Source organism: Clinocottus analis, unplaced genomic scaffold (assembly GCF_023055335.1).
Source record: "Clinocottus analis isolate CAN_PGR_092001 unplaced genomic scaffold, fCliAna1.0.p SCAF_2, whole genome shotgun sequence".
In the NCBI taxonomy this organism is placed as follows: Eukaryota; Metazoa; Chordata; class Actinopteri; order Perciformes; family Cottidae; genus Clinocottus; species Clinocottus analis.
Genome location: NW_027175931.1, coordinates 18,151,074 through 18,175,605, shown reverse-complemented (window position 1 = coordinate 18,175,605; position 24,532 = coordinate 18,151,074). Strand labels below are relative to the sequence as shown.

Genomic DNA, 24,532 nt, shown 5'->3' with positions numbered 1-24,532 from the left:
CAAAAGTATTAAAGTCACAATGACAACCAATCTTAATTTTTTTCTAAACTTTTGAACTGTTTTCCTCGATGTTTTCTACATGTTCAGCCGTGGTAACGGACACAAAATGCCTGAAAATGTAAATATTGTTTTCCAGAACTCAAGTGTGGGTGCAGTTAGTTATTACTTTGTGTTGTTGGTCGTAATAGATCTTCCATGCGATGCAGACGTGCTGTGCTCCCCATCTTCCTCGTTTCTGAAAGAACAGTGAAAACATTTGTCGCTGAATGTATTTTTAATCAAAACTCTCAACCCTGATTGATCTTTGACTTTTGTTCTGTTTTAAAAGGACACAGAAGGGCGACTTTTAGCTGTATTGAGAGTTTGGATCCTTGCACATTGCCCTCACCGTGGACCTGAAGGGCTTCTGTGTGGCTTTGTGGAAGGCGGTGACGGGAGCAAAAGACGGCCTCGATGCTGCGGGAAGCTGCGCGTCGAGCTGCATCGAGACGGGAGAGACAACGGGACATTATCATTGGTGCCTGAGTGGCAGTGAGGTAAAAGAAAGAAGTGGCTCCAGGTGGGAGTTGGTGGAGTCGTGAACAACATCACGACCACGTTAACGACACATGTAGTGATGCGCCTCCTTACGTCACTGTCCTGCGTAGCCATTGGACCAGGTGGGATGGTCGAGGGGGAGTCCAGGATGGGAGGGAAGGCCTGCGGGTGAGATGTCGATGAGGCAGGATATCAGCGACTGTGGAGAGAGGAGGAAATGGTGCGGTCACTTCATGAGCAGGATGGTTGGTCGGTAGATAGACAGAGAGACAGAAACTTTATTAATCCCCAGTGGGGAAACTCATTTGTCACCACAGACAACAACAGACTCATACGGACAACAGCAGACGAGGTTCACAGTGCACAACAGACAAAAAACACATGACAAGAACAAACAGCAGGAAATGCCATATGTAACAAGACAACAAGACGCACAACCGACTGAGAAAGATGCTACATTTAAATCTAAAAAACACAACTCAAGGTGTTCATTAAAAAATGGAACTGCTTCCGGGACAAAAGAGCTTCTGAGTCGCTCGGTCGAACTCTTTGGCATCCTGAATCTCCCTGAATGAACTTCTGAGTCCTTTAAAAAACACAGCGTAGTGGACAGCTTTCAGAGGAAACGATCGTTTTTTCACTTGGAGTAACTTGAAGTCTAGAGCAGAGATGTTCGAGGCAGAAAAAAAATAACTAACAGGATGTTACACATGCACTATGAGCCGTGACCTCACAGCTCCTAGAGCGGCACACGGCTCCCCTGCTATTGAGAAACAGTATAGAAAGTGATGTTTTTATGTAACACAGTGTGGTTGGTCATCTCTTATGTAACATTAATCAGTTGCTTTGATCCCAGGATGGATGAGGCTGGTTGAAGGCCTGCTCTTACTCCTCTCTCCTGATTTGGGATCACCTTTTATAGTTGAGGTACAAACAGCATGAATTGATGAACATGAACAGAATTTATCAACTCCATCGTGCCTCGCAAGCTTATTATTTTTTTTTAAATTTGTTTCGCACTGTGACAGTATCTCGTTAGATTGCATTAAAGACAGTAATCCAATTGAGTAACCAGTGTGCCGATCCATTTAATGAAGTCAAGATCCCTCCGTTCCAAGGACACATGATTAGTGCTGCTGTGAGTGAGATGTGATAGGCTGCGTGTTTGAGTTGAATATAAACTCGGGAAGAGGCCGTGATATGAATTCAGTGTCTTGCGTGGCGCCCTAACTCCAATACTCCTAATCCCATAGTCTGATCCCTCCTTTCTCACAAAGACAAGATTAGCTGGAGGTTACACATCCTGTGTTCTCTGAATTTCGTCCATGTCAGCGTGCCATAGAAATCTCTTAATCTCATGAAGGAGCTCTTTGTTAGGAGCGCAAACAGAGAGAATGAGGCATCAGCTCGCTGGTTATCTTATGCCAACGAATCTTAACACTTTACAACTTCCTGACATGTATTGATGCCTTTTTACATTCTCAACCGCTTCGGGGTGTCAGAAGTTAACTCTTTAATTAATGTTTGACACACAACTGATCTGAATATTTATGAAATCTATTTATTTATAATAACATTGATCTGCAAAGATGCTTTTGTAACATTAGTAAGACTTGAGTTAAATAGCAAAGATGCTTCTGAAATGTGAATATCTTCTGGTTTTCTTACTCGTGTATAACTGAAATGACATATCTTTGGGTATTAATGTGTGATTCCTAGCGTCTTGATCATTTGGTAGATACATTTTTAATTAATGATCAAAATGATTATGTCTTGTGGTGCTGAAACAATTACGACAATGAGGGGAAAAGGTACTTCACATGTCCTCCTTGCTTGACAGACAATGTCAATTACATTACATTTAAAGCGTGTTTAAAAGTTGTAAAGACTAAAAACCCTTGTACTTGTACAGCACGTTAGAAAGTGAAATGCAGGCATCATGTTAAGCAACACCTGTCCTACTACTTTCAACGCGTGCCTTACCTGTGTGATGAAGGTGAACAGTCCTGATGTTGGAGGGGTTTTATCCAGCGAACACCAACCAGCCCCTCCAGCAAACAGGAACAGGAAAGCGAGCCCTGTTTCCCGTCCCCTTGCAGACCCTGAACGCCTCTTCCATCCGCTGGCGCCGCGCTGCTGTGAGCGTCAGCTGCCTCTTGGTCAATCACTGAGTGTTACTTAACACCAGGAAAGACCATTAACTACTCCTAACGGCTTAAACTAATCGCCTCAGCCCCCTAAACCCTTCTGATTCAGTTTGGGACCTGGGAGTTTGTGTGGAGACGCACCGCACGTCCCTAAATAATGTCTGCCTGCATATCTAAATATATGTATTGCATTGTAAGGCATCTGAAGCCCACTTCAAAAAATTGAATGAATTCCAGCTCATACCCTTTTTCAAACTCTCAGTAGTCTGTAACTGGGACACAGCTGTTTTGTTGTTGTACATAAATAAAATATAAAGTTAAGCTTCCTCAACGCAAAACTACAGAACACTGAGGTGTGAACGCCTCACTGTCCCTTTGCTTTTTAGGAATGAGAGACGGGTTGATAAAATATGAATAAAATGTGACGTCATTAATTCAGCATTGGATCACCTTCATAAGTAATATCTGCAAGCACCAGTGTAAAAGCAGGAAGGCTCCGTGTTGTTGCTCAAAACAAAAGGCATCGCCTCCACGTGTTCCTGTTTCACATGGACAACATGCAGAGCGATTTTTCATCCCCTAAAAATCTAGTTTTCTGGCTGCAAACATATGAACTCCCAATATAGCTCTGCTGTGTCGGTGCCCTGATTCAATTATTCAAAACAGATTCTTTGAATTCTGCGATCTGGCTCAAGCTTGTCCCGAATCACCCCGAGACGAATGAAGCTCCCGTTCAATTGGATCCCATTAGACGGAAACATAAGACGGTGATTGGATGAGGCTTTGGGAAGACATGTTCTCCTTGATTAGCTAATTCCATTCGCACTAACCATCTAAATCATGTTAGTACGGGCAGAGTTAAAGGAACCGTGTTCGTCTCGCCACAACCCATTAGCCATTACAACCCGGATGCGCGTGTGTGCCAAGGCCTGGTCCAGGACGCAGCAGCGTCTCCAACGAGGAGCTGCTGTGGTACTGGTCACCGAGCCAAACTTCTAGCATCTTAACCCGTTGAAAACTGTGGAACCAATGTTGTCTCCAGACCTCCTTTTCCCTGTGTTTGAGTCGTCGCAGGGACCCCAAATTAATTACAATACTATATCATTTGTTCAGCAAAGTCTTGGGAATTTTTTTTATATCTGCAAAAAAAAAAAAATCACTTTTAAAATATATTTTGATTGTAACTATGAACATCCAGCATGATGTGAGCCAGATTCTCTAAAAATTGCCTCATGGAGCGGTCAATAAGACACCTTTTTGGAAAGTTTATGACCTAAAGAATCAGAATCTGCAACAACAATCACAAGAAAACGAAGCGTTTCAGGAGTTTCAGTCAAAAAAAACTGTGTCGTTCGGTTTAAAAATGGAAAAATTCCGTATTTCATGCCAAAAGATTGTCTGAATGGGGCATGCTGGGACTTAAAATGGGAGCGGGAGGAGTTTCGCACGGTTTCCAAAATATTCTTAATTCACAAAGAACTGCTGATAAATTAGTTGGCTCATTATCAATCTGGACGGTATTTCTATATTTACAGAAATGCCAAAGACATTCGAGGATGTTCGTGGTCCTGAATGCTGCGTCTGACTCAGGACACCTTACAGGACATTTAGCTGAATTACACAACGGGCTGAGATTTGATCCAATAAGTGACTCAGTAGGAGTGTTCATGCATCATTTTAAGTCCCAGCATGCCCCATTTAGACAATCTTATGGCATAAAATACGTAATTTTTCCATTTTTTAACCGAATGACACAGTTTTTTGACTGAAACTCCTTCCCAACAGGACAAGACTTTGTTTCATTGTGATTTTTGTTGCAGATTTCTGATCCTTTAGGTCCTAATCTTTCCATAAAGGTGTCTTATTGACCGCTCCAAGAGGCATTTTTGGAAAATCTGGCTCATATCATGCTGGATGTTCATAGTTATGATCAAAATAACTTTTAAAAGTGATTTTTTTGCAGATACAGATTTTCTTCCCAAGACTTTGCTGAACAAACACATACAATAAACACAAGTATTGAAATTAATTTGGGGTTCCTTCAACAACTCAAACACAAGGTCAACATTGGTTCCAGGCTTGAGATCTTCATGTCGTTGCATTCGGCCCCACTAGAGGGCGCTGCTGTAGAAGACAGAGGCTTTTTCTTTATTAAAGACTCAAAAATAAAAACTCAACTTTGTCTACTTCATCAAATGTTTGCGTTTGTTCATCCTATTCTGAATGAAAGGTCTCTAGAAACTCTTGCTTTGTGTGTGTGAACGCGTCTTCGTGCGTTTTTTTGCGTCTTCAAAAGAAAAAACAAAAATGATTTGGTAAAAATTGAAATCAGCTCAGAATTTGAGTTTTGGTTCGCTCATATTTTCATTTTAAGATTCAATCGAAAAACTGATATTTCTGTATTTTTGACTGAACCATAAAACCTCTGAATGGATGAAAGTCTTACATGTTAATTTTCAACAGTTTATAAAATAAATGTATACATATTGATGTGCAAAATAACTATTTTTGGATGATTAATATTGTTCAAACATGTCAAAAACAAAACGTTCAGGAACAAAAGAGCATAATGTAGACGCACTTTATTCCTAAAACAGAAGCTGCACCATCAGTAGCGGCACACAATTATATGTACACATATACACACACAATTACCTAAATCTGTTATATAAAATATATAATCTGACAATGTACCTTTTAATTCCTCTTCAGAGCTCATTGAGTTACTGTGCGAGAGCCTCTGGAGCCAAAGCGGAGAGAGAGGTAAGTCTCATCCGCTCATCGGGTGGGACACAAATGCCCGGGCCAGCTTTTACTTCATTTTTACAGCATGGCAATAAAAAGGTCTGTACCCTTTGAAAAAATAATATTCTAAAAGCAATCTACAGCAAAGTCACTTGAACAGGTTTTTTCCGTGTTGTAATTGAGACAATTACACTTTTTAAACCGATTCCTTTACAGTGAGATGTACACACCCTCTAGGATTTGTAATATATAAAAGATATTAAGCATTAAAAATTCCACATTTAAAAACTTACAATAAATAATATATGCCGGCATTTCAATAAGATAAAATTTCATAGATTGCAATCTACAGTCAATAAAAAGACAATTTATTCTTTTATGAAATGTCCCTTGATCTTCCAAAATGCTAAAATGGATTCTTGGCATCTGATTGATAGATTGATTGGAGACTTGTCGTCAGTCAGTGTTGTGTGAGACACACCGGGGTCGAGTCTGGACACGTGGAGGAAGCCCTTTAAATCTTCCTCTACAGTCGAAAGAGTCGGGCATCCTTCACAGCGGGCGATCCGAGAGTCGAGCCAGCTATCCAATCACGTCTCAGCAGTTTGATCCCGTTAGAGTTCACAGCATGTTCTTGATGAAGTTGTACATCTGGGTGAGCACCACGAAGTGAACGGGCAGACAGGAGCGGCGGTCCTGGGTCGCAGGGTCGCACGTCAGCCAGGAGAGGGCGTTGTACTGCTCGAGAACAAATCTAGAAAAGCAGAAACGGCGATGTAGATCATACACGTCCCGCATCGTTCTACTCTTTTTTTTTTTTTAATATGTGCAGTGAACGGACTTCTTACCTGAGCACATCGGAGGTGTGGTTGGAGTCCAGGGGGTGGGAGTGTTTACTGTGCAAGAGCTCGTCTGACTGGACAGAAGACACGTGCAGGTGCAGAGAGGCCTGGGGAGAAAGATCAAGACCCAAAGGAAGTCCAAGTTGAGGTTCATTTGTGCTTTTGAGAGACAGACCTGAGCTGACCTGGATGTAAATGATGACCAGTGTGTTTCCATGACTTTTAACCAAATGTCCACGAGCAAACATGTAGTAAAATCTGTGTGTAAACAGTAAAGTGATAAAATGTAGTATATAAACTAACAATGAGGATTTAAAGCATAGAGTAAACCTTAAATGACCCGAATGAATGATAAACAATAGTTTGAATAAAAGATAAACATTTATATAGATGCCTGTGTGTATGCTGCTTATATTGTGAGCCTCTTTCTTTTATTTCAAACTCAAATGAACGTCATGAACGCATGAATACAACACAGTTACACGACTTTTACTACACTTTGGGGATTATATTTTTTTCAAGGACTTTTTTTCAGGCCTGGAAACAACCATTTTAAGAGTGTGACATTTCCAGGTTTTCCCTGAGCGTATGAACTCTACAAGGCCTTTAAGAGGCAACAGTCCACCAAAAATACCAACAATTCCTTCTCATGAAAAATTAATCTATGATAAAAAATAAACAGTTCTCGCCCTCCATTAGCCAAGAGGCCATTTCTCATCTGTAGTCCCGACTGAATCAAACGTTACCTTGAGGAAGAGCGGGCACTGGTTCTGGGCTTGAGGGCAGGCCGACCAGAACCAGTCGGGCAGCGGTCCGGCCTTAGCTGTTGAGACAAAGTATCCCAGAGCCATCGGCTGCTGCAGGATGTTCAGAGCCTCCTCGTGGGACTCCATCCGATCGGCACTCTGCCCCTGAAACACAAGCAGCGATCAATGAACTCTTAAACGCTCTGTTCCTAGTCGTCAGGTTTATTATATGCTACTTCTATCCTGTATGGCACCACGTATCACTGTAAAGCCATAATATATTCGCTCGGGGCAAATATAGTGATAATTTTGCAGTTGCCTCATTGTGTGAGCACATAGTTGTCACTCAAACAAGTTGTTTCAAACTTCATCTAGAAGCAGAACGTCTGCTCCACCTGAGCCTTACAGTCACACTGTTCTATCATTTATTGAGATGAAGCAACTTCAAAGTTTTAAAGACAATAGGACATTTTGACACCAAATTGTAAATTATACTCCTTAAAATTAGAAAACAAGCGTTTTCTAATGGAGACAACCCGTCTTTTGGGTTCTCATCAGAGCAAGGACACGTAAACTAACTTCATGATGTTTAACAGACATTTAATACGGGCTTTGGAGCGATGAAAAGGCGACCCACCTTGCCTCCATCCCCCCCCTGGTGGAAGTGGGAGCCGGGCGAGTGGACAGGAGAGGTGGTGGGCGAGTTGGGCAAGATGTTTATGAGGTCTGGATCCACCATGTCGTTGTCAAACAGGTCAAAGATGCCCATTCCATCAGATCCGTCTGCAGGAACACAAACATGCAGACAGCTCAGGGTTTTGTCTCTCGCGTGAAGCAGCATGCAACATTCATGATGACGATGAGCAGGCGGACACCGAAGTGATGCATTTCTTTGAGCTGCAGGTCGTACCAGGATTTATAGGGTTGAAGTTGATGTCGATGGGCTCTGAGGTGTTCGTGTTGACCTGCACCATGGCGGAGGTGGGGAACACCAGGATGTGAGTGCAGGATGTGTCCTGAGGAGTGCTCAGCTGCGACGTCTGCATGTTGAGCGTGGTGCTGCGCCCGAACACCGAACCCGTGGAGACCGAATCTGCAGAGACAAAAGACGGACCGTCAGATTTTTGACAGATCGGTGATGGGTCTCTCTCCTTTTGTTCGTCCTCGACTCCTCCTCCTGTGGTCTCAGCGCTCCATGTTGAGCTCGAGGAGCGAGAAGACACTGGCGTTAGCTTTGCGTTACCAAAGAAAAAAAAGGCGTGACACACAGCCGTGATCATCTCAAACCACAGCTGAACTCCACAGACGTAACCCGTCCTTTTGTTTTCAGACATTGTATTAATTTATGATGATCAATCAAACTTGAAAAATGAACGGTCGTTGTATAGATAAACAGGATCTGCTCCGCCTTAATCCTATAGTACTTCATTCAAACATTTAAGCTCCACACAAAAATTTCTAAAGCCGATAAATAAATAAATGCATATAAAGTCTGTGTAAAATAGGCTATGACAGATAAAATACATAGTTATAACAAATCAATGGACAGCTGAAGCAGCTGTGACATATTTCATGTTGAATGTTTAATGCTGGCTCTGAGGTGATGACGTCTCATCTTTTAAATGCCTGTTGCCTCGACTCCTTTCTCCTCTTGCCTCGCCTCCTTGACTCCTCGTGTCCTCTCATCTTCCTTGGGCAGGTCGAGGACACGAGGCAAGGGGCAGAGAAAAGGATTCGAGGAGGCACAAAAAAAATGAATAATCGGGAAACGAGAACGTACAAACTTGGTTACAAAGCTTTAATAAACATGTTGGTATTTTCTTTTACCTGGCATGATGACAAAGGAACCCTGGGGCTCCATGGCAACCAGACAGGCGCTAAGGATGCTGGGAGTGTCAGCTGCAGAGATGCCGCACAACCTACACGTCTCCTTCAGACGTTTACTGAGAGACTGCAAGTTCCTCCTGCTCAGCAGAATACTCCAGTCTGGAACGAGGACGAGAGCTCATGAGTTTGTACACACGCACGTAAAAGAAACAACATCTGACAAACACTGCTGTTGTGTGTGTGCGTGTGCGTGCGTGTGTGTGTGTGTGCGTACCTCTCAGCTCGCCGTGGCCCATTCTACCAAGTCGGCCAATGACCACCCTCCACGGCAGCGACGTCACCTGCACCAGGCCGAGGCACCACTCCCACAGCTTCTGCAAACCCACTCGCCTGGCCGAGCCCTTTTTCCTGCGAGCCCTGCGTCGGAGACAACGCGTTTACTCAAAAACATGCACGGACACAATCTAATCAACAACCACACCAGCGAAGAACCGCGGGCACGAGCGCACGTACCGGTTGGGTACGTCGATGCTAATGATGCAGGTCTCCAGCAGTTCCCCGTGTTGGTCCGTGCAGGAGGCCAGCAGCCAGCGCTGGTCGTGGGACAGACAGTAGCCGACAAACAGGACATTGTACTTCTGGGAGGCCTCGCCAAACGTCTCCCCGAGCTCGGTCTGCTTGTCTTTCACGGGAGCCAGAATGAAGGGCGGCGTGTACAGACGCAGGCACTCGGGTCTCTGCGCGGGACGAAAACGACTTGGTTTAAGAGGAGAAACGACAGAGGACACCACATTGCAACGCCGGACTCTGTTCTGAGCAGATCCGAGTGCCAGTTACCTCTGGGTTCCTGAGCGCCATATCGATGGCAAGACCGGGACCAAAACCCGTCAGCGCCTTGAAGTTGGTGGAGTTGGGCAGAGGCCGGCGACATTGAGTGAACACGGAGAAGGCCAGCGACTTGAGGTGCTGGCCGTAGAGATGGCGCTCCCCGCTGCGCACCGGCTGCAGCAGATACTGGCAGGGAACAATCTGACGAGGAAACAACAACACTTTAAACTTTAAACAGGGGCGTGAAGACACATGCTGTCCGCACCGGCTTTACCTGCTGTTTGAATACGTACCGTTGTCCGCCAGCATCTTCACGTAAACATCACTTTTAGTTTGCTTTTTGAAAAGCTTATGCGTTTGGGATATACATACATAGACATTATACATATTGGGGGAAAACTAAGCAATGTCCAGTTTTTCTTGCAAAGTGGTATGGGTTGAAAACTATTAAACTAAATGAATAAAATGCTAAAAAGGCAATTTCACGTTCATGATTGTAACGCGTCGGCCTGGGTTCACCAAGAATATTCAGCTTCCGCTAAGCGGTTACATCTTACATTAATGAGTCAGTTGCCTTTTGCACAAGAGGCGTAACCACCAGCAGCGCATCGAGCATCGTGAATCCCAAACTGTGCACGTGCACACCGGCGCGTTAACAAGCAGTGAAAAGGCACCGGCGATACAGAGCGAGTACCTTTCAGATTCAACTGGAGCTTTGCTTTAAAATAAACAGTATTCATGCTTTTATTAATGGGTAGTGTTACAAGAAGTGTACGTATCTTCTGCCCGTTTCGGTGAAATCAAATCCCAACTTTAGGCTGTATTATAATTTAACACCTTCTCTTGGATTGGTTCAACTTTGCACCAAATCTGAGTGACCTCAAAAATCTCCACCACCGCTGATGAGCAGATCTTAACCCAGTAACACCAAGCCAAGACTTCCTGAACCTAAAAGACACCGGACACGCTCCTGTAGGCCCGTACCTGTACAGAGACGGCGTTCCTGATGCGAGACGGCAGGAACTGGAGCATCTCCATGTAGCAGCGCAGCAGGCCCAGCGTGTAGGCGCTGGAGTGGACTTCCCGGTCGGCGTCTTCGTAGCTGAAGGGGTCCACGATGTACACCACGACGGCGGGCGGGTAAGACACGGCGTGGGATTCTCCGTCTGTCGGCTTCCCCACTTTGTCTCGGTCCATTGTGCTGTGGATGAAAAGACACACGGGGATTTAGAAAAATCACTAAACAACCACGAGAAATATTTTATTACGACAAAAAGGCCAACCGAAAAAGAGGAGTGGCGTGTGTGTTTGTCGAAGGATCCAAAATACAATGTGATTAGATTACAGGTCACATTTGTCTTCCAATATCACTTGTGCTTGATAGCGCAGTGAGAAATATCATTTTACATACTTAGCAGTATTCCCTAACAGGATGTAGTATTCAGTACAGTATTCCCTGACAGGATGTAGTATTCAGTACAGTATTCCCTGACAGGATGTAGTATTCAGTACAGTATTCCCTAACAGGATGTAGTATTTAGTTCTCCCAGCTGTTGGAAGGAGACATTCAGCTCAGAAATATTGGAGCAGTTTTAATTGAAAAACAGGCCCATTGAAACAACATTGTTAAGTAGAAAATGGTTTAAAATAATGTATAAAAGATATTGATTTACTGGTAATTAGTAATAAGTGCACCCTGAAAAATGTGAACAACTTGTAGAATTCTGTCAGCCAGAATGTCATGAATCCATACGATCCTCATCCTTTCTTTCCATCGCTGTCTCACGGCGCTGCCATAAAGATCGGTTGCGATATGTCGTGTATGGAGTTAACGCAAGTACTTAAATGTAACAGTTACTTTAATTGTTTTTACCCATATGTATATTCTCACACGGGTTACAGTATTGCAACACTTTAAATGAAGTTCATAAACGTTGTGGTTGCGCAGATAATTAAGTTGACGTTTAAAAAAAAAGAAAGAAGAGAATTGTTTTCTCAAAAATCAGGCGCTGGGGAGCTTGGAGCAATAAGGGTTCAAACAAAATGAGTAAAAACACTTGCGAGGAGTAGCAACCTCTCCGTCTGGATGCGTTATGGACTCCCAGAGCGGTACCCTACCTCTCTGGCGCCTCAGTGGGCGCTTGAGGCTGGTTGGCAGAGGGTCCATTTTCTGCCGGCCCCCCGGGTCCCTGCGGGTTTGACTGGGGTCCGTTCTGAGACGCGCCGCCCAGCAAGCCCGAAGTCCCGAACGGCGTGTAAGAGCCCGGCTTGGCCGGAGCCATCCCCCCGACGGTCTGGGAGCCTGAGGTGGAAGAGGGAGGGGTGCTGTTGATCTGGGCAGGAGGTGCAGCGCTGGTGCTGGAGCTGGTAGTGTTGGTGCTCTGGGGTCCTGAGGAGGTGCTGGAAGAGCTGGAGGTCTGGGAGGAGGAAGAGGCCACAACGGGGCTGCGCTGGGACAATAAGGAGCTATCCAAAGACTGCTCCGATAGGTACGGAGCTGAGGAGGGAAAAAGAAAACGATTAATTATCATATCCACAAACGATAAGTGGTGATTTTAGGATTCGTGAATCAAGCTGTTACCTAGATCGTAGCGGCACACTTGAGCAAAGAGTTTGAGCTTATTAAAGGCTTCATTGTTTCCGTCTTTGGCAGACATCTTAAGGAACCAGTCGCTGAGGGGCTGCTCCGTCATGCTCCTGCCTTCTGTGGTGCCGACCTTCAACACGCCCTCTGGGTGACTCCTGCAGATGGGCCTGTGTTGCCCAAGCTGGCACGCCTGAGGACAAAAAAAAAGGGAGATAATGCAAAAATGAAACACTGTAAATCACTTCATAAGAGCGTGAACAGTTTTTGCGAGCATGTCAGGACAAGATGATTTTCCCCCTGCCAGGTGCATACCTCATACATAGCACTGAGATCTTTGAAGAAGGCCTTCGCTCCGCGGAGCAGAACTTCATTCTCCGGGCAGACGACAACATATCCGACATCTCTCTGGGAGCCGAAAGGATCCAGAAGGAGCTTCTCCCAGTAGGGCAACCCAAAAGGAGACAGCACCACAAAATCATACTCGTAACCGACCAAAAAGGTGGGGATGGGAAGCGGCTCGGGAGACTCGTCTGTACCTGTGGTGAAAAGAAGACAGGTTCATCTTTCTTTCAACGATCACTATATTCCAGAACAGGATCTCCAATTTGGAGAAAAGACTGATTGGGTACACTGTCCGCGTACCATATGATCCCCTCCCAGCCATCTTGTGGAACTGTTGCCAAGTGAGCGGTCCCTGAACGCCCCACGAGCGCACACTCCTTTTTTTCTGAATGGTGTCCTGTAGCACAGGCTGGAGGGACAACAACACCCGCAGGACGTCCTGAGAGAATAGCTTGCTCATGTCTGCCGCTATAAAAAGAAAGAAAAAACAGAGAAAAATGTCTCAACTTACCAAGTGTGAGTTTAGCAGTGGACCAGAAAGTAGAACAGAAGCGTGCAGTACAAAGAAACGGGAATCCAAAGATACATACATTTGCATTTTGGCCACTGATGAAGACAGGTGCTTTTCACTAGCGTTTCATCTACTTTGCCCCCCGACATATTGTCCATGAATTGCCTGCCGTGCTCCAGGGCCATGTAGCAGTCGTTGTAACAGTCTCTCTCTTCCACCCTCAGAAATGAACTCGGGGCCAAGCCCTGCTTGGGGTACTCCACGCCCGCCATGGGCGCAAACGGGTTGGTGCACTGGTCCTGCAGCAGCAGAATGAGCTCGTCCGGCGGTTTCTCCGTCAGGCTGCCGGCCTTGTTGTGCGCCGTGGAAGATCGCAGCTCTTCGAAACACCGCTCGGTGTCCCGGCTGGCGTCGGAGCCTCGCACCACCACGTCCAGCTCGTCCTCCAGAAACAGCCCGGCCGACTGGCCGAAGCGTCGATTGGCGACGGCGCTGAAGCCGCAAGTGCAGGGGTACTGAGCCTCGCCGTTGTCCTTGAGGTACACGCCCACGTCGGCTCCTCTGATGTTCATGTTGCAGACGCACACGCAGCAGCTGTCGAAGTTGCAGTCTTTGAAGAGGTTCATCACCGACTCCGAGAGAATGAGGGTGACGTAGAGACTGTGAGCCTCGGGGATCGACGGTACCGTGGCCGGCTCCACGGAGCTGAGAGGTCGGCAGGTGGAGGCAGTGGAGGCAGGGGAGTAAAGGTCAGAGTTCTCATACTTGAGCGAACCCTGGACGCTCGACGGGCCGCGGGGAGTCCTTGGAGTGCGCGGTGTGCGGGGCGTGGGCACGGAGAACCTCGGCGTGGCCGGGGAGGGCAGGATGCCCGTGCCGCTGTTGCTCGGAGGCGCGCTGCTGGACATGAAGGGCGTGTGCGTCTGAGGGGTGTAGGTCTGGCTGTAGTCCGGCTCCACACTGGGGACGTTACTGTCACGGAGACACAGCAAGGGGTTAAAATTTGTTAGAAAAAAAATAAATACAAATGCTATTTCCAGAATAGATGTTTTACATTTAAAGATACTAGTCGGTATCATCTGTAATGACCCGTCAATGTAACTTTTAGTCACTATAACAAGATATTACATGAGCAGAGTCTTTTCTACAGGCTTATAGTGTGATAATTAGTTTGAAAATATTCACAAAATGACTTAATTAAAACATGTCAACCATTTCAACCACTAGCATAATAGTTTCATCCTCTAAACTTATTTAATTTGAACCCAAATCTCTATTTAAAAAAATGTCAGCAATAAAGTGAAATGTTTTAATCATAAATATGAAATCATAACACATGACAGTACAGAAACTGTACTCAAAAGCATCAGTTATCTTTCATGTGTAATGCATCTCTGTAGAGTTCAGGAGCATCTTAAACTGAACATGTTGATATGTTTGAATTCTCTACACCATTATAGGATGTTCTAAACCGGCAGTAAGTGACATGTTGCTTTTAAACAATAAACATGTTAATAAACATGTTAGCTTAAGTAATAGTCGGCATCTATTAAAAGGTTCCAAACACACATTTACTTTGTGGGCTCATCCCCAAAAGGTCCCCTTTGCCAACGTCAATGCTAAATGCACCGACCTGTCTTTGGTGAGGTGGTTGACGTTGGTCACTGGCGGTATTAGTTCCATTTTACCCATGGTCCAGCTGGGCGTGTAAACACAGTCTTCTGGCAGTTTGACGGGCAACATACACTGGCTGGGGAGCATCTTCAGGGGTGCGTACATGGAACAGCCGATCAACAACTGACACGCCTCCGGCTTGTATACAAAAGAGAAGTCCTAATGGTAAAGAAGAAAAAAAGGAGGTTTAAATGGTGAAGTACACTGATTTGCAACATTTTACAATTGCAGGTGTGCGACGTGACATACCTTTATTTCGGATGGCTTCGGGCTACAGAATCCCTCCTCCACCTCCATCTTGAAGTGGTTGTTGAGCTGGCTGCCATCCAGCAGGGCGAGGCCCGTCCCCGTTTCCAGGCTGTCCTTGCTCCCGGAGTTCATGGGAGAATAGCCCTGTTGCTCCAGGGAGGGCGGGGTGGGGAACATCTGGTGCAGGTCTGCTGAGCCTTCAGAGATTTAAGACAGTATGACTTCTCTTGAAAACACACGGTAAACAGCGGCAATGAGCACCGATTAGATGATGCCCGGTCCCCTTACTTATGGAAGACAGGGGGTCCGTCGAGGCGGCTTTATTGTCTTTACAGCCAAACTTGTCCTCTGCTCCAACACCAGCTCTTTTGAATCCAGGCTGTGTAGACAGCAAAAACATACAACGACCAAATATTCACTATCAATGTATAAACAGGCTTTACAGCCTCCCCTAAGATGTACAACTTTCAACAAACAGTACTGTAAGCCATGCAGTTGCTCGTACCGCGAGTTCATCTTCATCCGAATTGAATATTTTATCCAGGTCACTGTAGGACACAGCCAAGTCGTTCTCGTGGATGAGGCTGGTGGAGGCTGAAGGTTTACTGCCCGATTGGCCCTGACCATCTGTAACGCAAAACAATTGACCTTGAATAAGACGCCAGACTGCAAACATTAAATATGATTAAATGTCTTTTAGAGCTCTGGGCCAAACGAACAAAGGGATGGCGTTCTTACCGTCTGCTGTTCCAGCATCGTCGTCCACCTGCATAAAAAAAAATAAAACAATCACAATTGTGGCAAGACATGACGATACAAGCCTCAAAACAACTGTAGCTGAAAAAGCATCCAGTCTGAAACTGTCCAAACTATAATTTCTGTACATATCTGAGGCAGGAGTAAGGAAACAAGACCAGAATGTGATGCATTTGTTGACTTTTGGTACCTGCCAATTTTTTATAGTAACATATTTTGGTCAATGCAAATATTGTGTTTCAACAAACTTTCCCAGACAAGCACACAGGCTGAACATCTCAGGTTCCAGTCGGTACTTTACGAGAAGATAGGAGCAGATTGTGCACCTTGTGTTTCTTGTTGCCCTCCCTCTCAGCTCCAGGCTTGTCCTTTTTGTCACTGAAGCTGAATTCGTCGTCTCCCTCTTCAAAGGCGTAAGGGTCGGGCTCGTCACTGTAATCTCCGTCTCCTGTGGCTGAGGCAAGATGGCTGTTTCTTCGCTGAGCGTAGGTGTTGACCAGCTCCTGGGACACCTTCAGGTTCTGCGTGGAGCCCGACATCAACCTGAGTAGAAAGAAGTAGTGCACAGACGCTCAGACAAGCGACAGATATTTGGTTCAAACAAACAACTTTGTGCGTTGGAATGCGGCGCAGGATGAAGAATGTAACACTTACTCCGTGACAGACACGACACTTTCTGTTCCTCCGCTTCTCCCTGAATCATCTCGTATCTTATCCACAGGTAGCTGGGGAGTTAGAAAGCTGGATGCCTTCTTCCTGGGCAGGTTGAAATACTTCCAAGGGTTGTGGGTGCAATCTTCATTCGGGTTGATGGCGGAGCCCACAAAGACGGTGGGTTCTAAGGTGTCACTGTAGGCTGGGGCGAAGGGCATGGGCATAGGCATGTTCTCCAGCTGCGGCTCCTCAGACGTGCCCTTCTGCGGCAGCAGACAGGGCTCCACCGACGGCGGGTAGAACTGTTGGTGAATGGGCGTGGACGAGTTCTTCATCTCACTAGGAGTCATGTCGCCGTCTACGTGGTCGCAGGGATGCGGGCTGAGTGGCGGGGGAGGCGGCGAGCCGGCGTGGTCCGCGGGGGGGCCGTGCGTGTGCAGCGTCGGGGCTTTGGAGGGCGCCGTGTCCACGTGGTGCAGGCTGGGATACGAGCCGTCCTCCTGCGATCGCAAACAGAGCCTCTGGGTCTGCGGCTCCAGGGACTGCTCCTCGCTCACGGAGTTGCGGTGGTGAAATGGCGTCTGCGGCCTCTTCTGCTGCTTGTCCCCCTTTTCGAGCTTCTCGCCCAGCTTGTGTTTAGGGGCCAGCTGGGCGGGCTGGCCCGATGAAGGCGGGTGTCCTGAGGTGCTGCTGGACCGCTGTTTCAGATTCTTGTGTCTGTGTGAAAAGAACAAATGATGCTTACGAGATTCTTTATTTTTAATTGTAATCCTTAATAAAGCACGCAGTAAGTCTAGAGTAACTTGTGAATGCATCCCATGCAACATACCTTGAGCAGTTGCAATGTGGCCTGTGTGTGCACTCCACAAAATCCCAAAGTCCAGTGTTGTCCGACTCCTCCTCACAGGTCCCATTGGTCAAGGTAGTGAACTTTCTCCTATTAGAAAAGGGCAGATCAGAATCAGCTTTAATGGCCATGTACATTTATAGTTAACAAATGGTCATCATGGAGGGACTAATTTGACTTGCAATGGTGATTTTGAGGAAGAGATGTCACTAAACATACTTATTTCCTGTACGGTTAATGTTATACTCCTGCCACACAGACTCAACCATCTGGCTGGCCAGCCTGCGAGGGATTTTCCCCCCATGAAGAGTGTTGTTAGAGCTGTAGCCATCCGACGCAGAAGACAACTTGAGCCACCTCTGGGAAGGCTGATAATCTATGCAGGCGGGAAGACCAAAGAAAAATGTTTTTAAAAGTAACTTGGTATGCAGAATTGCTCGGCGGAGGCGGAGCAATGAATCGGTTTGATTGTGATCAATCTGCAGCTTCATGTCGTACCAGTCTGAGCCTCCTCCGGCGACGTTGGAGGAGTCAGAGTGACGGAGGACATGGCAGGATCTCTGTGAGAAGCCGGGCCCTGCGGAGCGCCACACAGGCTTCCTGAGGTGTTGACGGAGCCCTGAGGAACCACAGCGGGGAGGTCCGACAGGGGGAGAAGCACCAGACAGGAAGGGTAGACCATCCTGACGCCCGCTGCAACCAAACAAACACAATTAAAGATTTTTTTTTTTAACTTCTGCATGCAGAAATGGTTTGTTTCAATTTCTTTTCGTAATGTAGACAACCATTGATCGTTTGAACAACAAGATATGGTAGGAGAATCAAACAGATAACTGGAGACCATTTTGGGCTCAGTTGCAGCTACGTGTTAAACTCCAGACCACCATGTTTTTTAAAGATGAATTGAATACTTATTTACTAACATTTGTCAAATGAGTCATCACATTACAAAAATGAAATTTGTTTCTCAAACCTCTCAGCCTGTACCACTCAGACACAGGAAAATATATATATATTATGGCGTCTTACCGACAAGGACCTCCACAGCTGCCACGGAGTCATCCTCCCAGTCCGTCTCCTCCATTTTGTCCTCCTGGACCCGTTTGGGGTTAGGGCTGATGGGATAGAACTGCCTCCACTCCTCTATGAGCTTCTGCGTCGGGTGGTCTGACATCTTAAAGGCCTGACCGGTGAGGGTCCCATTCAGGCCGTACGGACTCAGGATGACTAGCGGGCAGAGAGGAATCATAATACTTACTAATAAACCCAAATAGAGTTGTTTTTTGCTAGTTCAAAGATGTATAAAAACATGGTGTGCTCCTACCTTGCAAGGGGCTGGAGTTCTGCTGCGCGAGGCTGATATGTTCCTCGTTCAGTCGCTGAAGAGGCTGATGTTGAGCGATCTCCACACTTGTGCACACGTTGCTGTCACCGTGCACGAAGAAGGTGAACGCACAAGACAGGTGCTCGCTGCAGGGAGGGTCGAAGATAAAAAAAGAGACGGTGTCATGTTTAGAGAGATTTGTCCCAAAGCATAATTATCTTTATTTATTTACTTTGCAGTCAGCACCAAATGGCTCATGTAAATCATTTCAGGCTATTGAGGTCTCTACAGCTGTAAAGCTACATTATGTCGTCATGGGCCGAACGCCATTGTCGGTTGCAAGCGCGCACACACCCACACCCACACCCACACACACGTGTGTGTAGATTGATGCACCAAAGTCATGTGGAACCAAACTTCCAAACCTAGAAACGTTTAGCCACATGCCGTTGGCAACTTATGCTGATGTGAGCCCAAGAAGCAGATTGCCGAGCGAGTCAGCCCCACTATGTTCAGCGTAAATGAAACGGTGGAGCTGGAAGACCCGTCTGCAGGTCTCCAGTCAGTTAAAGCAGCAACGCAACTCGAGTTGTGTATTAGAAGAGGACGATGTGTCGGTGTTGCTCCACCTTTTTTAGGATTACGTTAACGCAAACACATCCAACTTGCAAACTCACATTAGACAGAGTCACCCAGATGTGCCAACCACTGGGGTGATACACACTTGGGTGCGTTGAAGGTTTTTAAATATTGTCATGGTGGAACTAATTATAAATCTCCATCCAAATGCACAAGTCTTATTTGGTATTTTCAATTCTCTAGCTACTACTATCATCTGTTGCCTATTTGGGAAAGGGTTTGTTTAGTATAATACAAAAGCATTTAAAATGTTTGGGTTTTTTTAAATAATAAAAATAACATTAGTTTACTAAAGTTGGAGTAAACTAATGTTACCCAGTGGGAAAAAATTGGATGTCAGTCTCAAGTCTTTGACACTTGCACTATACTTTCTGTTCAAAATAAACGAAAAGAAACACATCTTATAACATATATAAGCAAGAAATCAGGTCTTATTTTATACAAACAACTCTTTTATATAGCCGCAAAAAACTCATTGACAAAGCTTCCAGAGGGAACCGAGCCAATAGGAGCTGCACACATCAAACACAAATGAGCTTGGATCAAAGAGCCCAAAAGTACTGGCTCAAATTAGCTTGTCAGGGAACTCCAGGATACAGCAGGCCCCTCATTGGAGAGCAAGGGAACACTTAAACTATGTCACCACCCCAGTGTACAAAAAGGAAATACAGCTGTGCCGAACCCCACTAGTTATTGATGTGCTGCTGTTGGTTCACTTCAAGCATGTATTCCTACAACACAGTTTGTGAAGGTGAAGACTAAAAATGCAACATGCTGGATGACTTCTGCTTGATTTGAAACTATGTGGGAAATGTGTCACGGTGATGTAGTTATAACATTGCTGTACTCCATCACATACGATTTAACACTGGAAATAAACATTTTCTCAGAAAATTACAGGATTCTGGGGACTTCAGGCAACATGAATCTTGTTGTAAAGGCTTAATAAACATGAGTTCAAACTGCCCACAGATTATAACAGCAGCAGAAATGCAGTCAACAGTGTAGTGTCATAGTTACACTGCTGAAGGAAAGCCTTTTGTGGATTTGTTCAAGCTATTTGTTTGTAAGAAGATGATCTTTGATTCCTATAAACAGCCATCAGCTTATAACAACACATCTCTCCAGTTAAATCCCAAATGGTAATTTTAACAGTTAAAGGCCGCCAAGGGTCAGGGATTGTTATTAAGTTTAAAGCACAACTTTCAGAACAACGAAGACATCACACAACGCAGTAAACACTCAGCCATCGGTCTTAAACAAGCGGAAAATGCTTCATGCGTGCTTCAAACACTGTTCACAACCAATATGCCACACTTCATAGTAAATCCCCATCTTTAGAAAGACAGCTGTAATGCTGCAAAGCTTCCTTACCAGTTCCCAGACCAAGTACTGACTAATGTTCAGCCCTTCCCTGCATGTACACACCTGCTCCTCTGCCACATCAGTCTCCAGTGGCTGTACAGCATATTTTGTGTGATAAACAAACTACCTTGAGGTACACGCAAGCTTGACCTGGATGATGCCTGTGAAAAGCTGCGGTAATGGCAACAACCTTGTTCTCACTAGTTCAGCTTACCGATTTTCTGACTTTCAAATAGGTTTTCTAACTCTGACACCTCAAAGTAACATCAGCAGCATGTTTATCGTCAGAGCTATCAGGCTATCAAGGCAGCAGAATGTGCCGTTTTTTACTGGAAGGATTTTGTTGTGAAACATCTGCAGAAGATGTACTTCTGAACAATGTCAAAAGAAAAAAATGTTTGGATTATAAAGTCCATCACTAAGTGAGAACAGTACTTCTGTTAAGCAGAGAAAAACCACAGAAACAGACAGTAGAGTAAGGCATAACCATTTTGAATAGCAACACAACAGGTAGACGTACAGGTAATTCCCGCAAATTCAAAAAGAAAGAAAGCCCAGCTATGACTCGTCTTGACAACTTCACAATTAGTTGAGTCTTGGCTGCAATTTATGGTCAGTCATATAACTTCGTTGTTGGCCATGAGGAAACGGAGCATACCTTTTATTAATGGTCTTCTCCTCCTTCTGGTATGGCTTAACGAACCACTTGCCGATGCGAACAAAGCCGCGGTTCATGAGACACCGCTCCAACAAGTTGTGGATGGCTTTGAACAGGAGCGTTCGACACTCGTAGGACAGGCCGCTCTCCCACTCCCCGTCCTCCTCACCTGAAACAAGGCACATACATTAAAACAGATCCTATCAGACAGACCTCTCTTTTTCCTGAAGAACCGTCTCGTGTCGATTGTAAAAGGTGGCGTGCTAAATGCTTCTGACCTTTAGAAACGGACATAGTTTGATTTGTAAACAAGTGACCCATTTAAACATTTAAATTTGTGCTGCGGATGAAGCCTACCCGCATGATTTTTTTATTGCTGCTCTGCTCAATGTTTAATCAAGAAATAATAAGTGTTGTTGCTCTCTGACCAATCTGTGCTGTCTTCTAGTTACACGTATAGCTCCTTAAGACAGGAGAAAGAATACCTGGTCAGTGTGACAGCACCTGAGGGGAATTCCTTCACAAATATGAAGACAAACAAAGCTAGAACTAAACCGTCGTCCTAAATTAGGCGACTCTGATGCACATCACCTCGCCATTATGCTACCACACAAACTCCAACCTCCGTGGCGGAGAGTCAATGAATTTCACAAGGCTTTAAACTTCATAAGACCTGATACAAACAAACCAGTTAGGCTATCAAATCGTATCATCATCAGACCATGTTTCATTAAAACTGCATATAAATTATTTGATGCCAGTTACAATGGTTGGCGTAGTCTTGAAAAACTAAACATGTTTAAACAGGAACAGCATTTCCACAAATGGACCAATTTTGCCCGCAGCTGTTAATAACATCAACTACGACACACTTGAATTTTTGTGTTCAACATTGAGGCACTGATTCCAAAGCAGTGGAATAACTAAGATTGCAATGCATGAGCACATGCAGATAATTTAAAACGGTAGATGTACAAATATTGTAGCAATTTACCTCGGGGACTGAAATCTATTTTTAGTGTCACCGATTCTAATAAACATGGAGATGTTGCATGCACTTACTAGAGAGCTCATTATGGATTAGCTCTGCAAAACTGGGGTCATCCCCCCACCAAAAAAGCCAGAGCTCTCTGCGACCAGCAGTGTGGTGTCTTCTCCACACGCTCAGAACGTCTGCTGCCAAGCATCGGCTGAAGCTACACAAGATAGGGTCCTCTTCGGTCACGGGGAACAGGATTGGCGAAGAGGTGGGTCCTTGCCATACAAAACGCCGCCATTTTATTCCAGTCAAATCGGCCTAAAAAGAAAGAGAAAAACAATGTGAGAATGAACACAGCATAGCGGCACAGCATTAAGCCAATCATCTGTTGTTGACTGCATAACTCAGTGAGTGTGTGTGTGTGTGTGTGTGTGTGTGTGTGTGTCTGTCCTCTCCTGCACCAACACACCATAAAAAGCTGAAGACTGCTGTCATACCAGAAAAAATCATTTTGAATAATAAAAAAAACTTGCTGGCATCTTGGAAAGTTGTGCAATATTTTGTACACGTGACACCACAATCATGGCTCAAACATAACTGTCATTCAGCAATGTAGTCAGCAGTTATTAATTACTATTAGTAACACAGACCACTGTCTAACGTGAGGTTCGTTTTTCTCATTTAAAAACACCAACTATTTGACTTACCTTTCATAATATTTATCATTTAATATTGCAGTGTCACTTCAATTGTAAGAAAATGTAATCTTTTGACAGGTTTTCAATGATTCGCCTGTTGGCTTGACCTGTTACCATCACGTTACTACCATTAACGCTTGTCGGGTACTTCTCTAACCAACGCAGTGTAAACACACCATCATGCCTTTTTCACGGCCAATTCTTGAAAATAGTTGATTAGCGGTGTGTGCTTTGTGCATCACGAAAGTTAGTTGGATCACGATCTGCAAGTTGCAGGCCCGATGCCTTCACGCCAGTCTGCAACTGACGTTACAAAGCTTGTTGCCTGATTAGCCAAAATGGCTTTCTGGCCTCTCGGTGTCACAGCTAACGCTAGCTCGCGCAGAGAGCAGTGTGTGTCTTACCAGGCAGAAGAGATTGGAGTGGCAGTCCTCCAAACTGGCCCCGTTTGGTACAAAGCACGAACTCATCCTTTTCACTGCGTGGTCGTCACGTTAAAGTCCATTGTCTGAATCACCGTCGGGGCAGTAGCTGGTGTAGTTGCGTCTCCGGCGGAGCGCTGCTCTGTCGTAATTACCCCGTTAAAGCGCTGATCAACTTGCTAGCTCCAGCGAGCTACCGCTAGTCAGCCGGACAACTTCTATCCGGCGCTAGCCGCCACTCGTGCTAAGCTAACGATAGACAGCCAGAGAGCGTCAACTGTGAGCGTTTAGCTATTCGATTCATCAATCCCTATTTGAGACGTATTGTCTGATCTGGTTAGCTGCAAGCTTGGAAGCTACATTACCCCAACAACCAAATAGTCAACGTGAACATCAGTCCGAGAGGACTAACGTCGGATCAAACACCAGAAAAGTTAGATGCGCAATAAAAACAAGAGCTGGAAAACTTAAAAAAAAACTTCACCCCGAAAGCTTTAGTTCCCGGTGTGCTAATGCTAATGCCAGCTAGCTGATCTGAAACAATTTCAAAGCAGAGGAACTCTCCCCTCCCCCTGATCTCTCCTAGCCTGCTAGCACAAAAGCTAACATACCAGAGCTCCAGCGCTAGCTTGCTAGCTAAATAAAACAATTAGCTACACCGCCCTCCTTTTCGCTAAAACCACCACAGTGCTCCGTCATAGTAAAACTGCCCTTAAAACAGATGTAATGCCCAATTAGCAACACTACTCATCGACTACTTTTCTCTGCTTGATCCATGGGTCCTGCAGATTTCCATTATTTCAGTTCATGGATTGAATTCTTTAATGGCGGCCAGGAGGACAACTCTGCCTCTCAACTCCTATTGGCCAATTTGTGGTAATGGGGGCGTCATCCGTCTTCAAGTAGCTCCATGACTTCACAGTTTACAAGATGAGAGCTCCGGTGCATCTGTCATACAGTCAGTGGTCACTCCTCAGCGATGTCTGTTACTAAACATATGGATCATTGTGCAACATCTGCCGCATGGGACTGCCGTAAAGAACGGCATTTGTTTTCATTGATGGGGACACGTGTGCGGTGTTGCAACTAAATATAAATCGTTATAAATTTGCATATCAATAAGAAGTACATTGTATTTTTTTGTCGAAGCATTTT

General features: G+C 45.2%; 1 protein-coding gene across 1 annotated transcript; it reads right to left on the bottom strand.

Annotated features, from left to right (window-relative positions):
• Nucleotides 1-5,249: 5,249 nt before the first annotated feature.
• On the bottom strand, nt 5,250-24,218 carry LOC137790460 (mediator of RNA polymerase II transcription subunit 13-like). The gene is made up of 30 exons (XM_068584717.1): nt 23,360-24,218; nt 22,341-22,575; nt 21,279-21,447; nt 18,617-18,762; nt 18,322-18,519; nt 17,791-17,985; nt 17,512-17,668; nt 17,275-17,382; nt 16,446-17,162; nt 16,118-16,334; nt 15,774-15,801; nt 15,541-15,662; nt 15,324-15,414; nt 15,036-15,232; nt 14,746-14,945; nt 13,192-14,084; nt 12,902-13,069; nt 12,572-12,795; nt 12,254-12,449; nt 11,791-12,169; nt 10,657-10,873; nt 9,682-9,873; nt 9,358-9,581; nt 9,119-9,261; nt 8,845-9,003; nt 7,928-8,110; nt 7,655-7,800; nt 7,018-7,182; nt 6,278-6,378; nt 5,250-6,183 (listed from the first exon to the last, which is right to left on the bottom strand). Exons 1-30 carry the CDS (start codon nt 23,423-23,425, stop codon nt 6,051-6,053), a joined length of 6,369 nt encoding a protein of 2,122 aa, XP_068440818.1. The 5' UTR covers nt 23,426-24,218; the 3' UTR covers nt 5,250-6,050.
• Between the last annotated feature and the right edge of the window lie 314 nt (nt 24,219-24,532).

Coding starts and splice junctions, on each gene's coding strand:
- LOC137790460 (XM_068584717.1), bottom strand. CDS start 23,425: ATGAGTTCGTGCTTTGTACCAAACGGGGCCAGTTTGGAGGACTGCCAC. Junction 17,163..17,274: donor CCACATTGCAACTGCTCAAG/GTATGTTGCATG, acceptor CTTTTCACACAG/ACACAAGAATCTGAAACAGC. Junction 9,004..9,118: donor GGGCCACGGCGAGCTGAGAG/GTACGCACACAC, acceptor TCCTCGTTCCAG/ACTGGAGTATTCTGCTGAGC.